The following is a 23,487-nucleotide window of genomic DNA, read 5'->3' on the forward strand; positions in this document are numbered from 1 at the left end:
TTGCAAAAAATAAATGCGTTTTTCGACTCGCATCTTCCTTTAGCTGTAAGTCATGTTTTCTTCCCTCAATTCACATAGGATGTTGGCAGTGGGCATAGATATAACGTGTTGGGTTGCACGACACATTGTTTTATGTTGGCATATTGTACAAGATGTTTTGGTAGGTGACTGAGCATTGTAATTGAAAAAAAAAACGGCCACAAGAACTATAGGGAAGTGGGGTGAGACGTCTACTGTTCACCTCCTTGCAGTCCTGTGGGCAGTCAGCATTAATGAGTGCTGGTGTTAGCATTGGTGTGTACTGATAAACATTTTTCAGGGCATCAATTTGAGTGGTGGCCAAAAGCTGCGTCTCAGCTTGGCCAGGGCAGTTTACCATGATGCGGACGTCTACCTCCTGGATGACCCATTCAGCGCGGTGGATGTGCATGTAGCAGCCCACCTATTTGAGCATGTGGTGGGGCCCACTGGAATCCTCAAATCAAAGGTAACTCCTTCTACAAGTTTCTGTTTGTCGGCACTTTTGATTCGTTGTCGTAAATGAGCCCAGTTCGTTGACGCTTTTCTGAACAACAAAAGAACCTCTTGATCACATTTAGCCTTTCTTGCTATTTAATTTACTACACAGATAAACTGGAAGGTCCTCTGACCTGGATGATTATTAAGTGGCAGCAGAGGTACAAAGTTCATGGAGAAAATGTGGCAATGTGCATGCTTAAGCTGTCGAGTCTCTCAGTGCGCAGCATTCATGTTCATTCCATCTGACGGGCGTGCTTGCTTTTGCACATTGGCTGGTTATATGTGGCTGCCACCACGAGTATGACACAGCAGCCTGGAACCCCTTGGTCTTATTTTATTCTAACTACGGAAAGCTCAAATGGCCCAGATCGCTATCGTTAGCAGAATCTCACGACTGAAAAAGTTCATACAGGGTGTAGCCGTGCTAATGCCTATACCGTTGTGGCAGAGTGGTATATAGCGCCATATATAAAGTACTCCCTGTCATGATGCATGCCAAAGTGTTGCCTGCGCAGCAGACGCCTGAACACTTGTTGCTAGCAGGCATTTCCCCAGTAAAGAGTTCAGTTTTTACCAGTTTGTCAGCTACCTTCTTCTCCGTGACAACGGTGTGCTCCTCTGTTCACATACTGGGCACTCCAACAAACCTTAAGTGAAGCCCACATTGTGAAAAAGGGACCTACATGCCATCCCGGGCAACCGAGCTAGCCAAAACAAAGACTGCATGTAATATTGTCATGCCTGAAAAGAAGCTCTTTGGGAAAGAAGTTCCGTGCACTTAGAAAAACTGACGCAGGTCTCACAATGCAGCAGTGACAAAACCGAAAAGACCAAGTGAGAGAGGGCTGTCCTCAACGACCTTTTTCTTTGTTTCTCTTGGATGCAGGCACGTGCTTGCCATAGTTAGGGGTGCAACAGCTGCGCCAATTTGATACAATTTGATTGTACCAATTTGATTGTACATGCCGCGCCAGTAATAGCGATGGTGAAGGCGTTCATATGTTTTGAACACCCCGGCGTGGCCACATTGCGGATCGTCGTGAAGAGAGGCACATACTTGTGATCGTAAAGTGCGCGGAATGACCAGTAGCCACTGGCGGCCATCGGGAGCGTAGTTGCGTCGATGAGGAAGTTGATCGCGGATGGCGAAATGGAAAGCTTGACGTCGGAGGGATCGAGATACTGGAAGGTTGGGCGTGCCAGATAGATATTCGATAAGAGATGCGATCCACGGGTCACGACGTTGTTCGGTGGCAATCGAGTTGAGATTTAGCGATGACAAGGTCTCGAGGCAAGTGTTTCCGCACGTCTGATCTGGTGGTAAAAGTGAGCGGGACAGGGCATCAGCGTCAGAGTGTTTGCGTCCGCAGCGGTATACAACGTGAATGTCGTACACCTGGATGCGGAGTGCCCATCGCGCAAGGCGGCCAGAAGGGTCTTTCAAAGTGGAGAGCCATTAAAGCACATGGTGATCAGTTACTAGATCGAATGGGTGGCCGTATAAGTATGGCCGGAATTTTCCAAGCGCCCACACCAGAGCCAAACACTCTTTTTCTGTCGCACTGTAATCAGTTTCGGCTTTCGTCAGAGTGCGGCTACCGTAGGCTACAACGTATTCTGAATAGCCGGGCTTTCGTTGAGCGAGGACAGCGCCTAGCTTGACGCCGCTGGCGTCGATGTGCACTTCGGTAGGAGCCGTCGGGTCGAAGTGGCGAAGAATAGGTGGGGAGGTGAGCAGACGGCTTAGAGTAGTGAAGGCAACGTCACATGCAGGGAACCAGGAGAAGAGGTTCACGTCACCGCAAAGAAGCTGGGTTAATGGTGACATGATAGATGCAAAATTGCGAACAAAGCGCCGGAAATACGAGCATAGGCCTACAAAACTGCGAAGTTCTTTCATGTTTGTTGGCTTGGGAAATTCTGCGACTGCTCGAAGTTTTGCTGGGTCAGGTAATACGCCGTGTTTGGACACGATGTGGCCTAGTATGACGAGCTCGCGTGCAGCGAAGTGGCATTTTTTCAGGTTAAGCTGCAGGCCATCGTTGGTCAGACAAGTCAAAACGTGCCTGAGGCGAAGGAGGTGCGTAGGAAAATCATGGGAGAAAACCACGACATCACCGAGGTAACAGAAGCACATATTCCACATGAGGCCACGTAGCGTATTATCCATAAAACGTTCAAACGTGGCAGGTGCGTTACAAAGCCCAAAGGGCATGACGTTAAACTCGTATAGTTCGTCTGGTGTAATAAATGCCGTTTTTTGGCGATCGGCTTCAGCCATTGGGACTTGCCAGTAGCCAGACCGCAAATCTAGCGACGATAAAAATTCCTCTCCGTGAAGGGTGTCGATGGCGTCATCAATGGGCGGCAAAGGATAGACGTCCTTGCGGGTTATCTTATTCAAATGACGATAGTCCACGCAAAATTGGACAGATCCGTCTTTCTTATGCACGAGGATGACAGGAGACGCCCAGGCACTGTGAGATGGTCGAATGACGTCTCTACGAAGCATATCTTCGGCTTGATCGTTCATGATGCGGCGCTCTTCAGCGGAGTTACGGTATGGTCTTTGACGCAGTGGCTGGTGTAGGCCAGTGTCAACATGATGTTTGACTTGTGACGTGCGGCCCAGTTGAGGCTGCGACACATCGAAAGAACTCCTGAACTCTTGCAGAAGATCCAGCAGGTCGGCATGTTTGGCAGGAGTGAGAGTGTCGGCGATGGCGCTGGAAAACGTATCATTGGACGACTCCCCGAGTTCCGACAGTGCTTTTGGGTGGTCGCAGTAGTCATCCGGGACATCAACCAAAGCCGAAGGGTCGAGATCCTGCACGCGGCCGAGACATTCCCCCGCAAGCAAAGTGACAGGTGTGGAAAGCGGATTGCTTACGAACATATTGCTTTTTTCGGCGGCAAGGTCAATTGTTGCGAAAGACAGCGGCAGAGCTCGACGACTCTTGAAGATATCGGCAGGCATAAAAAGGCATGTAGCGTCAGTGTAGGCATTGCATGAAACGGAAACAAGGGCGAAATTTCCAGGTGGAATATCGGTATCTTCATGAACGAGCAACTTTGCCGGCTGATGAAGAGCGTCAAGTAATGGGACATTACACAAGGGTGAAAACTCAACTTCGGCGCGAGCGCAGTCGATGACGGCATTATGACGAGATAGGAAGTCCCACCCGAGGATGACGTCATGCGAACAGACAGCGAGAACAATAAACTCCACGATGTAAAGAATGCCTTCGATGGACACTCTTGCAGTGCACGCTGCGAGAGGCGTTACTTGCTGTGCGCTTGCGGTGTGGAGCGACAGTCCCGAAAGGGGCGTCGTGACTTTGCACAATAAACGGCAGATATTAGCGGCAATAACAGAAACAGCTGCGCCGGTGTCCACAAGGGCGAAAGTACAATAACCTTCAACAGTTACTGCGACCACGTTAGCAGGAGAGAGGCGAGGAGTTAGACAGTTCGAAAACGGTGCAGTTCTTGCCTCTTAAACTGCGGTGCTTAGTTTTCCTTTTCGGAGGGTTCGGGCCGGCGACGCATGGGGGAGGGTGATCGCCGATGAGAAGACGGTGCGCGCTGCGGCTGGAAGTCAAGGTGGTCAGTAGGGACATAGCGAGTTGGTGACGAGACCGGCCCGTATTGGTCGAAGGGTTGGCTGCCGGGTTGCGACGACCGGGCATAGTTGCCGAACGTCTGAGGTCGACGGCGGCAGTAGCGGGCAACGTGTCCGGGAGTGAAGCAGGCGTAGCAAATCGGTCGGTTATCGGGCGTTCTCCATGGATTGGCGACTGGTGGTGCCGCCCAAGGTGTAGTATAAGCAGCCGGGTGTGCGCGCTGTGAGCGCGTGGTGTGGGGCGGTTGCGGAAGCCTACGCACAGCGTCTGCATATGTGAGCGGGGCGGCTAAGGGCTGCATCTCTTGCAAACAGGCGACAGGAGGAGCCACAGGCTGCGCTGCATACGTTAGGAGCGCGGCCACAGGCTGAATCGCTGGCGGATAGGAGACAGGGGCACCTACCGGCTGTGCGACACGCGGGCAGTGTACACGGCTAGATAGAGGCGGCTCGTGGTGCGCAAGGGGAACAGCTTGTGCAACCTCTTCCGATATAGCAGTGCGAAGCGGGGCGGGTAGACGGGTGGCGGTCTCGTGAGCAAAAGGCACTAGAGAAAGTTGGCGGGCGGCTTCCTCACGGACGAAGGCTCGGACTTGCTGAAGCAATGGTGAATTGTCAGGCATGGTGTCGAAACTGGACAGCGACTCACCAGCGCGCTTAGGTTGTCGAGTCAGAGAGCGTTGCTTCTTCAACTCGTCGTAGCTCTGACACAAGCTGACGACTTCAGAAACTGTGCTCGGATTTCTAGCCAAGAGCATTTGAAATGCGCCATCGTCGATGCCCTTCAGGATGTGTTTGACCTTGTCCGACTCGGGCATGGTGTCATTCGCGCGTCAACAAAGGTCGACGACATCCTCAATATAGCTGGTGAAATTTTCGCCAGTCTGCTGAGAGCGGACGCGCAAGCGCTGTTCTGCCCGCTGCTTGCGGACAGCCGGCCAACCAAACACTTCAGCACATGGCGTCTTTGTGTTGCTTCTACACGGAAGTTCGAGCTCATTCATCGTACATCCCTTTGTTATCCTGCACAAGGATCAGACACAAGCTTTTGACTATGAGGACGACACGAATCAATGCAGGCATGAGTCTTTGTGCTTCCTTCGCTTCATAAACTTTGTATTGCGACATTCTGAGATGAACTAGATGATCTGCTAGCGATTTTATAGTTACGTTTAACCTAAGAATCATAGCAAAGAAACCTGAGAGTCATTTTAAACACTAATGCGAGCACTTAGAGCGCAGCTGGACAATGACCTACATATTCGCTTGTCTTCATTTACATTTCACCAATTACTTAGAGAGTTGTCTGAAAATTTAATGCTAGTGCATACTCCTGAAACCCCTTAAAGCCAGCTATAACAAAACATACTAACCTATTACCCATTCACATGTGCTGCTTAAGGAATGCATTGAAATTCTACTCACCTCCAGTCTGTCGTTAGCACTGCTGCAGGAACGTCTCGTGGGTCACCACTGCTTTCTGTTTCAGCCGTTTCTGAAGTTCTCATCTTAGTGATTACATACTAGCACCTTTAAACTTGTGAAACATTGCTGTGTTTTGACCGTGTGCCGTGAAGAACAGCAATATCCTGTATACTGTGCACATACGTTGCATACACCGCTGCAGACCCCACACACCAACATGGTGGTGAAAAATCGTAGGCACTAGAAGGTGCTGTGGTGGAGAAAATGGCAGCCTCCTTATAAAATGTTTTTATAGTATTGCATCATTAAGTGTGAGGCTGGGGCTTCTGAAAAGCAAAAATGCCAGTGTGTAAATTAGTATAGCTTTTCTGACTAGCATTGAATTGCTTTGTGTGAATAAACTCTTCAGCTTTATGTGACATCAAATAATTATTTTTTTGTATAGACAAGGATTCTAGTGACACACTCAGTGACTTACTTGCCTCAAGTGGACTGGATTGTGTTGCTCAACCATGGAGTAGTACAAGAACAGGGCACCTATGCTGACCTTGTGGGCCGTGAAGGGAGCAAATTTGCAGAATTTATTCAGCACCACGTCAAGGCGCACCCTAGTGCCAATAGCTTAACTGCTGCCAATGGCTCCAGGAACAGGTGTGTATGCAGGATTTCTCCACTGCAAATAGTATTTGGTTTCTTAAACTCGCTCTTGTGTGTTCACCTAAGATAGCACATGTGTTTTTGAACCGCACACCACGTTCCAGTGTCCTTGTTGGCACTGTGGCTGAGGATGGTCATGATGTTGAGTTGTAGCTGAGTCCTTTGTATTTCGTTGGCAATGTTGTACCACACACTGGTTGCACAGTTCACATGGTGTGGTGCCTGGCCAACACTACTGCCTTGAAAATTACATCTCTTAGCATAACTCTTTGTCCTGCATGGTGAAAGCAGTTTGAAACAATGGCATCATTTTGTGCTAGAATACTCTACTGCCCCATAGAACGCGGGGGTTTGATTGAGGCTGAAACCCTGATATTTATTATGTGATCTCCAATTAAGGTCATACGGGGATTTTTTTACTGCACACCACGTTTTCTAGGGCCATCATCTGATCAGGCATTCGAGGTTTTCCACTTAGTAACTCTGATCTTGTTAGAAATTCCACGATATCTGAGGATGCATTAGTTTATTTAACACTTGCTGCTGTTTGAGTGTTTGGGATCTTTGGAGTAGTTGGTGCAAGCGCATCTAAAGTTTAAAAAGTCTAAAATGAATAGCGCCAGCTTTGGTGTAAGCACGCTAGTGTTTTTTTGAAACAATTTGTAGGGAACGCAGATCAAAGGTAGGAGTTTTACTCTTGAATTAGAGTGCGCCAAATGGCATTTACTGGGCGATCCTTATTACACATATGTAATTGCACCAAAGTCTCGAATTTGATGGCATATACAACTGGCACATCAAAACAACGGGGCAAACTGTATGAAGCAAGCATTATTTAGGAGTAAAAACAGGGCTCAGGCACACATCTCGATAATGCCATCCATGGTGGGGTTTTTGTTGACACAACATTACAGTAGGAGCTAGTCATGTATTGCAATGTTTGCAGAGTCCACAAAGCGCTTATATTCGCAGAGGCCTGTAACTTTAAAGCCATTCAGTGGTGATTCATCGAATGCTCAAGAAAAATTGCTGGTAGGTGATTGCACCTACAGCACAGCAAAGGCAATACTCACTAATAACTACATGGCTCTAATAGTCTGTCACTTTCTTTTTGGGCATTGCCAAAATGAATCTTGGAAAACCAACGAGACATATGGAACTAAACAGAATTTTTTGTGCATTGTATCTATAGATCAGTATGTAAATGTTAGGAAATATTTCTTCTGAAATGTCTCTTTTTCATTGTTCATGATTCAGACTAGCTTTCTCGTAGTGCCTTCCGCCAGCACATTTGGGTAATTTCACGCCGTCATCGCTTGCTGCAAATATGTTTTAAAAGTCTGCCCTGCTCAATCTTGTGTGTGTGAGGGTGTAGTGTTAAATTTTTTATTTTCTTTCTTAAAATGTTTTGGCATTAATAAATTTCTGCCTCTTGTTTAAAGCAGCTGCAATTTATTTTAATATGCAGTGCTGTCAATGGTGGGCCCGCTGTGAAAAGACCATCTTACATATATCTATGTTAAATGTCTGCCCCTTGTCTCCCAGTGTCTTAGCAAAACTTGAAATTTAGTGAGATGGTGCATAGCTAACGGAAAAATTCTGAGTGCAAGTACAAAAAATTCACAAAAGTCCTGTCTATCTTGCTCTCATGAATGTCTTGTTTTCGCACTCGAATCGTCCCCGTTATTTTCCAGTGTGAATCGCTAATGGCTAGAACAGAAAGGGAAGCTTGCTATAGCATGTAGTTCCCCCTTGTATGCATATTCAAGTGCTTGCATGGAAGCTGTACTTGTAGTAGATCTCCTTTTCAAGGACACGCACAAAACAATAGTCTAGAACTGTATTGTGAAAAAGGAAAAAAAATGGTAAAGTTTTCACTAAGTCACTCAAGGCTTGAAACGGCGAAACTGGATGATTATCAAGTCATATATAGTTGCTTCTTGGTTTTAGCTTCTCAGTTGCCAAGCAGTTTGTACTGATTCAGAAATTTAATTCAGTACCAACGCCTTTCTAAGGCTACCAATTGAGCTGACCAAGCAATTGGCAGTGCTAGGGTGGGAACACATATTTCAGTCAAAAAAGTTCAAGTGGTCCAATTGAAAAAATAGCAATTGGCATCAATTGGGTTTCAACCCATTGTAATTTTGCCACTGGTTAGAAATGTATAAATTATGACTAATTGGTGAACCAGTTTACATCTAATTGGTTATAACCATATAGACAGAACTGGTGGCTGATTGGTTGACCAGTTGATGTAGGCTGAGGTCCAACTGATCATCCAATTGAATCTAACTGATGCCTAAATGGCCAACCAGTTAAAGTGAACTGGTGTGCAACTGGTAATCCAGTTAATTGTAAATGGTCACCCACTTGAAACTAGGTGATTGAAACTAGGTGGTGCCAGTTGAAGAAAGCCGGTGTCCAACTGGATGGCCAGTCGAAGGTACGTGTATTCAAATGGTTAAGCAATTGAATAGATGTGGTCATTCAATTAAAACTAACAGGTGCTCAACTAGTCAGCCAGTTGAAATAGACTGGTTCCCAAGTGGTTAACCGGCTAAGCACAAGTGGTCATCCAATTAAAACGAACTGGTGCTTAACACGAAGAGCCTTTATTAGACAACAATAGTTGGGCGAAAATGTTTCATACAGCGTGAGCTTCATAGCGCAGCTCCCAATTTCTGCCAGTAAGGGTATTTGTAGTGAAACGGCTGCCCATTCTGCTGCAGCTCCTGGAATGGAGGTCCCTGATATATTCTTGTTGCTAAGAGCTTTTATTTGTTCCGCGTTGTATCAGCAATTATGCAGCCAGGCTGCGTGAAAGAAAAATGTAAGGAGAGGTTAACACACTAGTCTAAAAGGCTGCAACTGCACGCTCTGTCACTTTCCAGCACGAGTGGTTTGAGATAGTGCACACGTGAGCATTCGTCCTTTACGGTCATGCAGGCCAGCATCGACAGTCCAATTCGGAGCGCGTCATTCGGCTGTTCCAGATGAGTGTGGTGACCTTTGCACGAAGGATGGAAATTTTAGCGATGTAACAAGGCTTACCATGTACAGTAGCTCCCACACATCATGCTTGCTGCGCTTGTGCACAGTGCCCGCTGCAGTCACGAGCCAACACTAGATAGGGTAACGAGCAAAATGTGCAAAAGGTGCTAATAATACAATGATTAAAGTCATTCAGAAGTAAAATACTTGCTTTCGTTGGGGCGAAATAGGGCTGAATCAACGGATCATGCCAACATGATTACTGCAAAGATGCTGAATATAAAACACGCTGGTAAAGCTTGTGACCTCCTGTGTCTGCTGTGACTGGCTGTGGCAAAGAAGCGCTGTTCAGTCGTGATGACGATGCTGATGGAACTTGCCGCAGCGCATGCACTTTTATGAAAATATGAATTTCACGACTTTTTTTTTTTTTCAAATAATACAAAATTTTGTAATGAGAAATTATTTTTAATGTTTATTTTTACTTTACTTTATCGCTTTGAATGCAATGTTTTTGGAAGGGTTGCTAAAACTAAATGAACGCTTCTTCAGCCACTTTTTCACTATATTTTCGTATCAATAAGCTGTAGCGGCTGCTCGTGTCGGAAAGATGTGAAGTGGCAATTAAAGTTTGTTGCAGATATAGTACTATAGTAAAGTGCTTTATGATTTTCGAAAAAATATTGCAAAATCTTTACCACCTCACTCATTGCCAACTTCACAGAACTTGCACATGACACTCTATAGGGTTAACCAGTTGAAGAGAACTAGTGTTAGCTAGTCAGCCAGTTGAAATTAACTGGTTTCAACCATGTCAACCAGTTGAACACTTACAACATAAACTCTTTACAACTAGAATGTTTCCAATAAAGGGTCTACTCCGATTGGAAAGTCGTTTCCAATTTGGATGTGTACATTCGATTGGACCAAGAGGCATTCCAATTGAAAGGCCAATTGAAATTCACTGTTTCAATGGTTTATCAATTGGGATGTGTGCAACCAATTTGACTGACAAGCATTCCAATTAGGAGACCAATTGGAAACTGGTGGACTTATTGAAATGACCAATCAAAACTGTGTGGTCCAATTGGTCCTCCACATTGAAGTACCAGATTCCTGTTGATTTCCAATTCATTCCATTGAGGGCCAATTGCTGAAAAGTGGTGTGACCAATTGGACCCATTCACTTTTTTGACTGGGATCTGTGTCCATGTGCTTCCATCATAACTGAAGCAGCACAAATTTCTTGGCAACTATGAGGCCTTCAATTAGAGACACAGTAGTGGCTTTTTCGGGCAAAGAAATAACGAGGATAAGGGTCAAGGAGAGTTCATACCTTGACCCTCCACTCGTAATTTCTTTGCGCAATATAGGCGCAACTGTGGCTTTTGATAGAACATGATTCGGCTAGTCCAACAACCTGTACTTCTGTGAGGCTTTCTTTTAGAGAAATTCATATGGATTCTCTTGTGGCTTCGTGCTACAAACGGGCGATTGTCAATTTCTCTTTCTTATGATGTTTACCGATATTTGTATCAGTTACCCATTGGTCACAAGACTTAATGAGATAGTTGTAGTTTAGTGTTAATGTGATGACGAGGTTAATGGAATGGCATTACGGTGCTGCAAATGTTGCTTGTGGAAGGCAAGTTTTAGTATAGTGGAATAGCATTTACATGCTGAACTTGTGACTGCAACAATTTCAAGTGGAGGATGAATGCATTGAGACAATGTGTAGAGAAAAAAAAAAATGAAAATGCTCACCTGTATTTCTGCATGCAGCAGTATCTAAACTTTGAATTTATTATTTAAAAAAAATTTTAAAGTATGAAGTGTCCACGAAAAAGCAAAATTTATATTGTTACAGTGGGTTCAATCTAGTGAACCAACAGCAGTGACAACAACAACAGAAGGATGAAGAGAACAATGCGCAGTACCGGCACGCACTTGCCGTTCATCCCCTGTTAATAAACCTCTTCAACCTCATTTGTAAGTCTCGTGATCGAGGGGTCGAGGTGCTGGGTAACCCGAGTCCCTAACTACGGAATCTCGATACCTTGGCCCTCTTCAGAGTCGTTTTTTGCAAGACTTTCACCAACCTCAACAGGAGAGATGCCTCTGGAATCCCAAGTTTCGAGGACGGTGGCTTCTTTGCATCCTTACAATGAGCCGTCGAGATTTGGCGAGACTGGCGAGAAGGACGTGGTTGAAGCAGTACAAGCGAGTGAGCAAACCTAGAGGCTGGGACTCCGCCGCTCAGCTATTGTATGTCGTGCTCTCCCTCACCAACACTGCCCTCCTGTGGTATGAAACCACGACTATATGCTCTCCACGAGGAAGACCTTTGTAGACGAATTGAGCAAGTGCTTCGGAGACACCACAATGAAAAAAAAAGCGGGTGAACACACCCTGTCTCAAAGGGCTCAGTTACCTGGTGAGACTTGCACCACTTACATCGAGGAGATCATAAAGCTCTGTAAGCTTGTTAACCCCAGTATGTCTAAAGAAGTCTAAGTTGGACATCTTCTTAAAGGCATAGTGGAGGATGTGTACCAGTTCTTGATCTCTAGAGAGAACATGACCTCTGTGACCGACGTCATTAAGCACTGCCGTACCATTGAAGCCCTGAAAATGCGTCATATAGCACCGAAATTTGGCTGCTTGGCTAACGTCCCGACTGTAGCTAGCGTCTACGCTAACTTCCCCGCCGACGTGTCATCGACATTACGACAGATAGTACGGGAAGAGCTGCTCCGGTGCTGTGAAATAAGCCATTGCAGCAGTGATGACTACTCCCATTGCAACCAACCTGGACTACCTCCCACCTTGTCCCCACCATTTATCAGCGCGGCGAACATGGACAAGCCGGCAAATCGATCTTTCTTCCCCAACGAGCAGTAGCAACAAAACACCTATTCCGCGCAGCGATTCCGACTATTTACTCGTCCACAACGAGATGCAGGTATTGCAATGATCAGGGCAGATATTCCATGCCAACTAACAGAAACGAATGGTTTGGGCAGCATCGCGCATTTTGGCCTCCTCCTGTGCATGTGCTGTATCTGCGGCGTCCTAGGTCACACCTCATGATTTTGTGACCGTCGACAGAAATTTCGAGAAGCACCTTCATGAGGTTTCTACCATTCTAGCAATTGTTCCTTTTCAACGTCATGGCCAACACGCCCTACTTCCAGTCATAAATTTCACCAATGCAACTTCCGAAACTCGTCACCAGCCTCCAACCGCAGCTGAACGCCACCGCCTGCTCCACGTGCTCCGCTGTTGCCGTTGCCACCACGTCGCTTCCCGTTACCACCACCAGAAAACTAGGCAGTGCGGCTGATGGAGGCGAGGTTGCTGGATTCTGTGCGCTGCCAACTGATATACCTCCGTCAGTCCACATGCTGAAAAACAAAGTTCATGTGTGTGTTGACAATGATGAGCCTTAGTTTTAAAACTGTACAGGGGAAAAAGGTTATGTTTTCATGGAACAAAATGTCGTCGTTTTGTAGTGTTAGTGGTGATGCGTACATTGTGCCCGGTTGGCATTTGTACTGCTGATGTTTGTGCAGCAATGTATTTACCACTGAATTCGCCGTAATTGAATTCGCCGTAACTCACGATGTTATTTTAGGCCTAGATTTATTGCGGGAGTGTCGTGCTATAGCTGACTGTCGAAGTGGGGAGATTTCGGTACACCACGAGCTTTTGACTGAACTCGTGGAAAATTTGCCACGTCAAGAAGTGTCTTCTGTATTGTCCATGATTTAGTGATTAATGTCATGCTTTGGCTGCAACTAACATAAACACAAGGTAAAGGAATACAAAACAAGCACAAGCGACTTGTGCTTGTCGTTGTGCGTTCCTTTACCTTGTGTTTGTGTTATTTGTGGCCAAAGCGTGTAATTAAGCAAGTACCAACTAGGCCAACAATCAGTTAGGTAGTGATTCCTGCACGGTGTAGCATGTGCTTTCTAGTAATTTGCTCTGGTACAGCTTCTACTACATTTGACGCCGCAACAGAACCTCTACACTCAGCTTGTGTGAAGAACGATGTGTTGGTGCCACATTGCTTGGTGTTGGTAGTTGAAGAATAATCTGGATTATAATGAGGAATTACGGGGCCCAGCTCATACCTCTACCTTCTAGTATGAAGCTGGTACTCTTCAGGGAGGGAGTACTGACGTTAGTTTTTGTTGTACTTCATGTCTTCACCAGAAAGTCATATTCATCAAACCATCTCGCCCTCCCTTACTAAATTTGGTTTACCCCAACTTAATGAAGAGCACCCAGATGTAGGCAACTAGCGGCTGGATGGACGGACTGATGGACTAAAAGTGCCTACAGCACGCGAAGAAATGCCTCACCCATAAAAAACATTAATCAGGGGCCAGGTATGTATGTTTAAAGTATGGCTTCACAACAGTGGGGACTTTTCTTTTTTTGCGTAAGTGGTTTCGTGGCACAGCAGTTGTGCACTGTAGTGATACCATTTTTGCAGGGTGTTGATATGTCAAAAGTATGTTAATGTATCATTTGAATGCTTTGAACTTTCATGCATTTTTAATTTGTATAGAAGCAAATTTGAAGGTGTCAAATATGTTTGATTATTTCCCTTTGCTTACTTTCCCTAGGTTCATTGTCTGTTGTATTTGTTGTGTCAGGCTACTTGCTCCATTTCTCTCTGCTGAAAAAGTTGCCTGATAGCTTGTTCTTGTGTGCTTGCAGACCTGTTGATGAACAGAAGACAGGAGTTGAGGCAGACAAGTGCACCCTCGTTGAAGAAGAGACCTTGTGCACTGGATATGTAAGCTCGTATATAGGTGTTTTCTTTCATGACAGCCACATGCTATAGACAAATGGATATTTGAGGTGTTACTTTTTAACAACTGTCTTGTTTGTTTAGGTAACTTTAAAAATAACAAAACTGTCATTGGGAAGGATGTAATGTGTTATAGTTACACATACATAGAGCATCATGTATATTTAACCTAGATACTATAACTGATGTGAGCTCAGCGGACTGCTCATAACACATAGGAAGCCTAAGTATAAATAAGACTTTATTGGAATTAACAGTGATGAAATAGAAGGGAGCGATAACACAAGCGAGGCTGACATTCACATCGCCAGTGATCACAACAAGTACGATATCCCACTGCGTACATTTGCACTTTTGAACGTCATAGTGTACAGTCGCGGCCACGTCTGTGTAGAGCACGCGAGCAGCCTGTTTCTGCTCTGCTGCGCGAAACCTTGAGACAGTATCGGGCTGTGACATGCTCAGCCTGACAACTAGGCCATACATTCTCCCGTTACACTACATCAGAGCCGGAAACTCCCTCAAGGTTTTGACCTGCAGAGCAAAAACCGGCTTCTCGCGCACTCTACACAGACGTGGCCACAGCTGTACACTCACAAAAGTAGGCTGTTTATTTATGATTTCAATAAATGGTAGTTGCATTGCTGCTGCAATTGGTCAAATGGCTAAATCAGACACATTTCTTGCTAGCATACTTTTCAAGTTGAATTGTACTCATGAATTTAGACGCGACACCAAATTGCTTATATATTGACTGGTATGTGCAATTTCTGAAGATAACCACATCACGTCACGTTGAATCTGGTCTCGAAAAATAATGTTGCTTCTATGCATTCGAGTTAAAATATGCTTACAATAAGCCCGAATTGAAGACGGTGGGACGAAAATACATGTGTGTTACTTAGCCATGAATTTTTCCTGTTTCGATTCGTGAGTACTGTACATCGTGTGTCAGAGAGCAGCCACCAAAGCAGAGTGGTGTTCCTGCTGACATTGAATAAAGGGAAAGGTTGAACCTGAGTGTTCTTGCCAGTGATTGAATGAAGCAAACAGCGACATACTTTTTTTTACGCCAGTCGACATTGCTTGTCAACAACATCCCTTTACTGACGGTTGTGATGCTTATAAAATAAATGAGAACTGGTTGTGCTTCCTGCTACTGCCTCTATAGCTGCTTGTAGCTTGCGATGCGACCAAAGAAAAAGTAAAAATTGGGTGCTGATGCAGCGTAAAGTACTGTCGGCTTCTAAAGTTTGCTGGATTTGCAGTGCCTAGCGTAGCATCGCAAAACTGCATTGCCGCGCGTCACCTGCAATGATGCGACGGCTGTTAAGAATATCAGCCACAGTCTTCGGGATTACATTCGGAAATGGCACGTTGTCTAAGTGTGCCGTTGTTAATAGCTGAGGCCCCGGCCAATAGTCTCAACACCAGTCGCATCACGGTACATGACTCAACAATGCTGTTTTTCACTTTGTGGAAGTGCTATCACTCCTTGTAAAGTCATTTGCACCTCGTGGCACTGATGTGTCTCGCAGATAAGCCACACTCAGTGTTAACAACGATCTAGCAGTAGGTGGCGCAGTGCTTGCGCAGGTTCACCATCATCATCATTATGGTTAGCGTGGTAGCGCCAACAGAGCCTCTTGGCGACGAAGCCAGGTGAGCGCTTAGAAAGCATGAGTGAGTCTCTTTGGCGGCTGGCGTGGAGGGTCATCTCCTGAGGGGGGGTCTGCAGGATGCAGCAGCCGCGGGTCTTGTCCTGTGGGTCCGCTCTTGGTGAGTCTAACATCAGCGCCGCTGCCTATGCCTTGGAATGTTGTATAATGTTATTTTAGCATGTCACTAGTGACGTATTTGATTTGGCTGGTGATTTTGTCATCTGTAAAAGCAGTTGAATAAATTTATGTGATGTTTGTTTTTGTTCAATCGTGTCTACTGTCTCCGTGTGTTCTGAGAGTGGCATTCTCATTTTGAGACGCCTTAGTTAGGCAATGCGCTAAATCTAATCGCAGAAGCCGTGGTCGATAGCCTTATACCCATTGCGTCTCGGTGACACAGCAATGCAGTTTACAATGATTTGCCATGTGCTGCAGATCTTGAAAACTTTTGCGGCCGACAGTACAGTGCAGTATGATGTGCTAGGCATCGCTTTCATCCCTGCAGGTGACAACTCTTTGTTGTGAAAAAATAAAAACAGTGCAGATATAAACATACCATCACAAAATAAATTTCTGCTGTTGTCCTTTTGTTGATTGTTTGGCATTTCATTGTTGGCAGAGCTGTGCAAGCCTCAATTTCGTAGCTGTGAGAGGTCTGCTAGTTCTGAGAGGTCTGTTGTTGAGCACATGAAACATGCCAAAAAGCTGTCAATCTGTTCATTAATTCTCATGTCAATGGTGAAGCCAAATCACTGTTGACAGCTACATTAGAGAAATTGTGGGCACCACTGGTTTTGATTTGGCAGTAACACATTGATCTCGCTACCTTCCCTGTCTCTAGTGTAAGGGCTGTACGACAGCGATTATAACAAAGTAATTCTAGCTTTCTGTTGAGCATGTCATGTATCGAACAGAATTTTTTATTAATATCTTGATGTTTCTTGCTTTATATGTTTTAGGTTGGCTCTCATGTGTATGGCATGTATTTCAAGAGAGTCGGCTGGCGCTTTCTCATCCCAGCGTTGATAACCTGCATTCTTGCCTTTGGAAGTGAGGTATGGTTTCCCTCCTAACTGCATTTCGCTGCAACATTGACCAGTGCCTGTGCATGTGACTTTCGAAGGGTGGAGGAAAGTGTGGAAGGTGTGCACCCATCTTGATTTGTTTTGTTCTTTCTTAATCTATCAACCAATGGGTTGTTATGGTGCACATAATGACTGGTTATGCTTTCTTCGTACATAGAAGCCGTTACATATTATTTGTGTGCAGATAAGAATCGTGTCGTCTCTGTGATTGATAGTGTAGTTCTGCAGAATTGTTTAAGCAATTTGGTGTAGTGAAGAAGAGTGGCCTGTGCCTCAGCATTATCACCACGAGTATTAACTTGTGGCTTCTTATGCTTGGCGTCCTCCATTCCCTGCTAATAAATCTCATAATCAATGTAGCAGGAAACATCACAGTTGTTTTACAAAGCATCTCGAAGCAATCATCATTCTTCCAACAGCATTACCCACCTTGTGTTGATCAAATCCTCCTTTTTTCACAGGTGTTCAAAATTGAATCTCCCCATGCTAGCAAGTGGCTGCCCATAACAATAGAGACTGAAGGACATTGTAATTCACTTATCGGGCATTTCAACGCTATGGTTTCTAAGCCATGAAGCTGTGCGGTTTGCCTTTAAGACCAGCCTTATGAAAATTCTCCCTTGTTCAGTGGTACAAAAGCTTTGTGTGACCGACCCCAGCAGACTGTAGAGGATTTCGAGAGCTGCATTGAAGTCATTGCTGACGTTTACAAATGGATAAACGCGTTGGGTGTCACAGGAGGAGAAACATAGTGTACTGAGGATGACTTATTTCAAATATCACTATTCAAGATTCCTTCCTGTCATCAACGTAATAGTACCAGGACAAAGCAGCGACAAGTTTTGCAGGCTTAATGCCAAACATCCCTCAGCACTGGACAACTTTCCATCAAGCCATTGACAATAGTTATGCTGCTCTGCTTAGACTGCATTAGTTCTTGCAGACGTAGCTTTCGAGCTATTTTGTTGCAATGGCAATTATATGGACAGTCTCGGATGGGCTGGTTTTGGCTGTCGCCGCCGCTGCCATCACTCACGTATATGTGTATAAGTATGTTGTAGGTGCTGCCATCTAGGACTAGAAAGGTGAAGCCGGTAATTGCGTGTGCTTGAGGTGCACATGGTGCATGGCTGGGCTCCTTGGCTAAAGCGCGGTTCTGGAATAAACCTGTGTCCACGTAGCCCAGCCTCCTGCCTTCTCGCTCGTTCCTGACGACTTCAACATCGTGTCGGAAGAACAGGTACTACCAGTGGACGTCGGCTTCTAGTCATCATCCTAGCGAAAGATGCTGCAAGCAAAATATCACCGGTCATGGCGTCATTCATTATTGAACCGCCAGACGCCTTCAACTTTTCGTCGCCGAAGGTGTGGCCGAAGTGAAAACAGCATTTTGAATGTTTCCGAACCTCTTCAGGCTAGTGCGTGAAGCCCGAGAAACATCAAGTAGATGCCCTACTCTACATCACGGGTGATCAAGCCGAGGAAATCTACGCCACCTTCACTTTATCCGAAGAGAACTCCAAGAAATTCGACACCATCGTGGAGCAGTTCGACAAGTATTTCATTCCGTGACGCAACGTAATCTTCGAATGAGCCAGATTCAACACCAGGCTGCAACAAGATGGTGAGTTGGTGAAATATTTTGTCACTGCGCTTCACACACTTTCGAAAGATTGCAAGTTCCGTGCTCTTCAAGAGGAGTTCGTGCGCGACCGCCTTGGGGTTGGAATAAAAGACAAGCAGCTATCCGCCAGGTTGCAGCTCTACGCAGAGCTCATACTACAAAAGGCTCTAGATTCCATTCGCCATATCAAAAGTGTCCGTCAGCAACGAGTCAAGCTCCAACAGGAAGTGCCATCTTTGAACAAAGTTGCATTCAGTGCGCAAACCAGTCGACGTGCTTCAATGCAAGACAAAAGCGGCAGTTATCTACACGGGGCCAGCAAGCCATCTTCACTCTCAGGTAAAAACAGAGAGCAGGAGCCGTGCCATTGGTGTGGTCAAGAGCGTCACTCCCGCACTCTCTGCTCAGAACGCTCGGAAGTCTGCAGGAATTGCCGCGAGAGATGTCACTATGCCTCGGTATGCCTCTCGCGACGCCTCGATTGTGTCGAAACCGAGCACGGAACTTTAGAAGCAGGATTTCATGTAGCAGTCAAGACGACAGATACTGGAAACTGGGAAACAACAATCTTGGATCAAGGCCAGCCAGTAGACTTCAAAATTGACGCTGGTGCCGATGAAACCGTCTTCTCGACGCACGTATTTCAGACGCTCAAGGACAGGCCGCTTCTATCAGCTGCTCCTCGTCAACTGCATGGCTTAGATGGTAAGCTTCTTCGAGCAGCAGGAGTGGCTCAACTTCACCTCATCTACCGCAACCACGGGACTATTCAGGATATATACGTCTTAAACCAGATCTGCACTCCATTGCTAGGCAAGCCAGCCATCAAAAAGCTACAGATTCTGACCTTTGTAAACGCCGTTACGAACAAAGTGAACCCGAAAGAAGAATTTCTAGTGGTGTTCCAAGGACTCGGCAAGCTGCTCAAAAAACACAGGATTCAGCTTCAACCAGGAGCAAAACCTTTCGCACTCAGCTCCCCGAGCTGCATCCCAATTCCATTGTACGAGGAAACAAAGTTGGAACTTCAAAGGATGCAGAAACTTGGTGTCATATCATCTGTTGATGAGCCGACTGAGTGGTGTGCACCAGTGGTAGTCGTCCCAAAGCGCTCCGGAGACGTGAGAACATGCGTCGGCTTTGCAGACCTGAACCGCCACGTTCAGAGAATGGCATCCTATTCTTTCCTTGGAGCACACTCTCCGACTTTTTCATGGAGTTAAGGTGTTCTCCAAATTCGATGCCAACTCTGGATTTTGGCAAATTCCACTTTGTGAAGAATCAAGGAAACTCACCACCTTCATCTCACTGTTTGGACGCTTCTACTTCAACCGACTACCATTTGGCATTGCGTCAGTTCCTGAACACTTCCAGAAGCTGACGGGGTACATTTTACAAAACATTAGTCGAGTTCTCTGTCCCTTGGACAACATCGTCAAGTACAATGGGACGCTCCAAAACGTGCTGCAAGCACTTGCAAAGGCTGGAGTGATACTGAAAGACAGCAAATGCGTGTTTAATGTTCAGCGCCTTACATTCCTAGGACACTGGCTGGATGAAGACGGAATAAGACCGGACGAAAAGAAGATTGAAGCCATAATGAAAATGAAGAGTCCCAAAAACAGGACCGAGCTGCAGAGAGTTCTCGGAAAGGCAACATACCTTGTGAGATTTGTTCCCAATATCTTTGATATTCTGCAGCCACTCACTTTCCAGTGTTCAAAAAGCAAGAGTTTGTTTTGGGTTCTCCACAACAACGGGCATTCCACGGGTGGAAGTCGGTGCTCTCATTTTCGTCCTGTCCTTGGAGTCTCCGTCGACGCATCATCATTCAGACTGAGAGCATTAATCAAGCAGAAGCAAACGAATGGCAAGTTTCTTGTCATTGCTTATGCTTCGAGGTTACTCTCAGAAACCTAGAAGCGCTACGCTCAGATTGAAAAAGAGGCTCTTGCTTTAGTCTGGGCATGTGATAAATTCAGTGATAACCTTCTTGGCAAACTGTTCAAGCTAGAGACGGATCACAAGCCGTTGGTTCCAATCTTCACTTCGAAGGGTCTTGACGACTTGGCGCCTAGATTACTGCGGCTAAAGATGAGAATGATGTGGTATCGATGTGAGGTTGCATACGTATCAGGCATGGAACTTCTATCCGCAGGTGCACTTTTGAGAGTGCCTCTGGGAGAGACTGGAGACAGCGAGCTCGAAGAAAGTGTTGAAGTTTTCTTGTGCTTTATGACAACCTCTATTCCGATAAAGCGATGTTGTTTACAATGGTTAAACGCATCCCGACAAGCAGACCCTATTTGCACACAACTTCGTCTGCTATGCGAGGAAGAATGGCCCTCTAGAAGAGACTTAAGACTTAACTTAAAACCATTCTTTGACTACCGACACTATCTCACTGCCGAGAATGATTTACTCGTCCACGCATCGCGAGTTGTCGTTCCAAACTCATGCCGAAAAAACATCCTATGACTCTTGCACGAAGGACACTTTGGCATTACAAAGACATTGGCTCGAGCCAGACACTGTGTCTGGTCGCCCACCATAGGATCTCACGTCTCGTCGCTGGTGAAGTGATGTCAGCGATGCAGCAAAACAAGAGTAAACAGGAAAATGACACTAATAAGCTCCGAATTCCCTGAGAGGCCTTGTCAACGCATTGCGGTGTATTTGTTTCACTTCAAGAGCCAGTGTTGGTTGATAGCTACCAACTATTATTCAAGATACCCCAAACTAGTTCGACTTGAGAACCTCACTTCGGCAGCCGTAATCAACCACTGCAAGTCAATTTTCGCATGCCACGAAATTCCCGAGGAAGTGGTTTTTGACAATCGCCCACAGTTTTCATTGACTGAATTTTCACTTTTCGCCCAAGACTATGGTCTTAAGCACATTACATCTGGCCCTCGCTATCCTCAAAGTAATGGGCTTGCAGAGGCTGCAGTGAAAATCATCAAGACATTCATGACGAAGACCAAGGACCCTTACCTGACACTTCCAGCTTACAGGTCGACTCCTTTGAAGAATGGATATAGCCCTGACGAACCACTCATGGGTCGTTGGCTGAATTCCAGGCTTCCTCTGTGTTCCACCAAGCTGACACCCCAATTGCCAGATCAAGACAGCTGTTGTAAATTTGAGGAAAGATACAGACAACATCAAAGGAAAGACTTCGACAGATGTCACAGAGTCCACAGCCTGCCGGAACTTCTTTATGGAGATGCCGTGTGGGTGACGGACCTCAAAAGCAAAGGGTCAGTCCAAGCTCCAGCCGATGAGCCTCGATCTTATTGAGTCAACACCGACACTGGTGCTGTGCGTAGAAACCGGATGGTGCTAGTCCTATATTCCCGAAGTGACAACAATGCAGATAGTCCCAGTACCAGTGATTGTGCTGTAGTTACTCGCTCACGTTGCCACGACACTTCTCACGGGCATACCAGAAGAGGCAGGTGGGTGAAGGCGCCTGCTGCAGGGAATGTCGCTCGATTGCATTGGGAGATGTTGTAGATGCTGTCATCTAGGACAAGCCAGGCGAAGCCGGTGACCGCGTGTGCTCGAGGTGCGCATGGCTCGTGGCTTGGCTCCTAGGCTAAAACGCGGTTCTGGAATAAACCTGTGTTCAAGTAACCCAGCGTCCTGCCTTCTCGGTCGTCTCTGACGACTTCAACAGTATATACAGTAAAAGCTCGTTAATTTGAATCGCAAGGAGAAGCCGCTTCAGTTCCAATTAATGAAAGTTCGAACTAACGAAAGTGAAGAACAACAATAATACACTGCGAGTAGGGCAGAACAATTTATTTTTTGAAAAAATCTGTCATCGCGGTCTGTCTTCTTTTCTTGAAGGTGACAGCCAGCACTTTTTGCTCTAACGAGTGAATTAGGCAGAAGGCCTCTTTTCCGCCTTCTTCAAAACTTATGAAAAGACGGGCAGCATTCAATCCGGCAATGAATTCGGCAGCAGAAGGCCGCACTGGTGCTTCGCCCTCCTCCTCATCATCGTCACTGGCAGCGAAAGGTTCTGCACTTCTCACCTCACATATTATGTCGCCATCCGTGAGTGCACCACACACCACTGCACTTGAGTCCACATCGCCGTAGTCCACAAAGCAGACGTCTTCCAAAACGTTCGCCATAAGGGCGGTGACGCCATGTTCGAGCACTGGTGGCTCGTCAGCTTGCAGAGCTTCGGTGCTGAAGCCACAGTGGCGAAAGCAATTTGCTATCGTAAGCGCTGTCACTTGCACCCAAGAATGCACAAGCATGTGTAGTGCACATAGGAGCGTCACTTAGTAGTTATTGCACGAAATAATTCGTTCCAACATGTGACACCAATAAAATGATTTTAAATTTCTAATTATACCCTGGTCCATGGGCTGCAGTACCGCTATCATGTTTGCTGGAAGGAGGTTTTTTGGCACGATATTTGCCGCGGGCACACGTCATCAAGTCGGAGCAGCAGAATCACGACAGACGGGAAGCTGCTACCGGTGCTACTGCAACAAACGTTAGCCGAGACCTGACACCAGCACAAAGAATCTTGACAGCCAGAAGCTACTTCCAGCACCAACAACCAAGGTGTACGACGCACGCCCTAGATAGAGACTGCAGAGAAGGCTCAGCGAAGCTATGACGCAACCGATTTGCTGTGTGCTGGTCATGCCATCTGTCGTCTAACAGCGACAACTACGCAGGATTTTTAAAGGCTCCGAGATTGGCGCTTAAAAAAAAAAAACAAATCTTGGAGGTTACGTAGGACGGAGGGCAGGCAGCCGCAGAGAGAGAGAGATTGTAGGGAGAGGATGGTGAAGAGTAAGTGGCGCTATTTTCTGCACTCTGGCCTCTGTGCCAATCTCCATTTTTCTCTTTGCTCCCTGTCAACACCGCCTCGTAACTCGGCAGCCGCCGTATCGAGTGACTAGCCAAGTCGGTGGCGCATAGTTCGAATTATCCGCCGCGGAACTTACTCGCGTTTCAGTTAACGGGCTTTTTTATTCATAGGCTTGTATGGAGCTTGGCCGGACTACAACTTATAGTTAGAATTATTCATAAATTCAAATTATTGAACTTCGAAT

General features: G+C 46.1%; 1 protein-coding gene across 6 annotated transcripts in view; it reads left to right on the forward strand.

Moving 5' to 3' along the window:
- The window catches only part of LOC119178251 (multidrug resistance-associated protein 1), a 303,221-nt gene that overhangs the window by 200,101 nt on the left and 79,633 nt on the right, over window positions 1-23,487 (forward strand). For all 6 annotated transcript variants that reach the window (XM_037429456.2, XM_075882282.1, XM_075882283.1 and 3 more), the window contains 4 exons: window positions 320-487; window positions 6,012-6,217; window positions 13,943-14,021; window positions 16,657-16,752. In XM_037429456.2, coding sequence (XP_037285353.1) covers window positions 320-487; window positions 6,012-6,217; window positions 13,943-14,021; window positions 16,657-16,752 — 549 coding nt within the window. The remainder of the gene's footprint in view (window positions 1-319; window positions 488-6,011; window positions 6,218-13,942; window positions 14,022-16,656; window positions 16,753-23,487) is intronic.

This window comes from Rhipicephalus microplus, chromosome 2, assembly GCF_043290135.1.
Source record: "Rhipicephalus microplus isolate Deutch F79 chromosome 2, USDA_Rmic, whole genome shotgun sequence".
Taxonomy (NCBI): domain Eukaryota; kingdom Metazoa; phylum Arthropoda; class Arachnida; order Ixodida; family Ixodidae; genus Rhipicephalus; species Rhipicephalus microplus.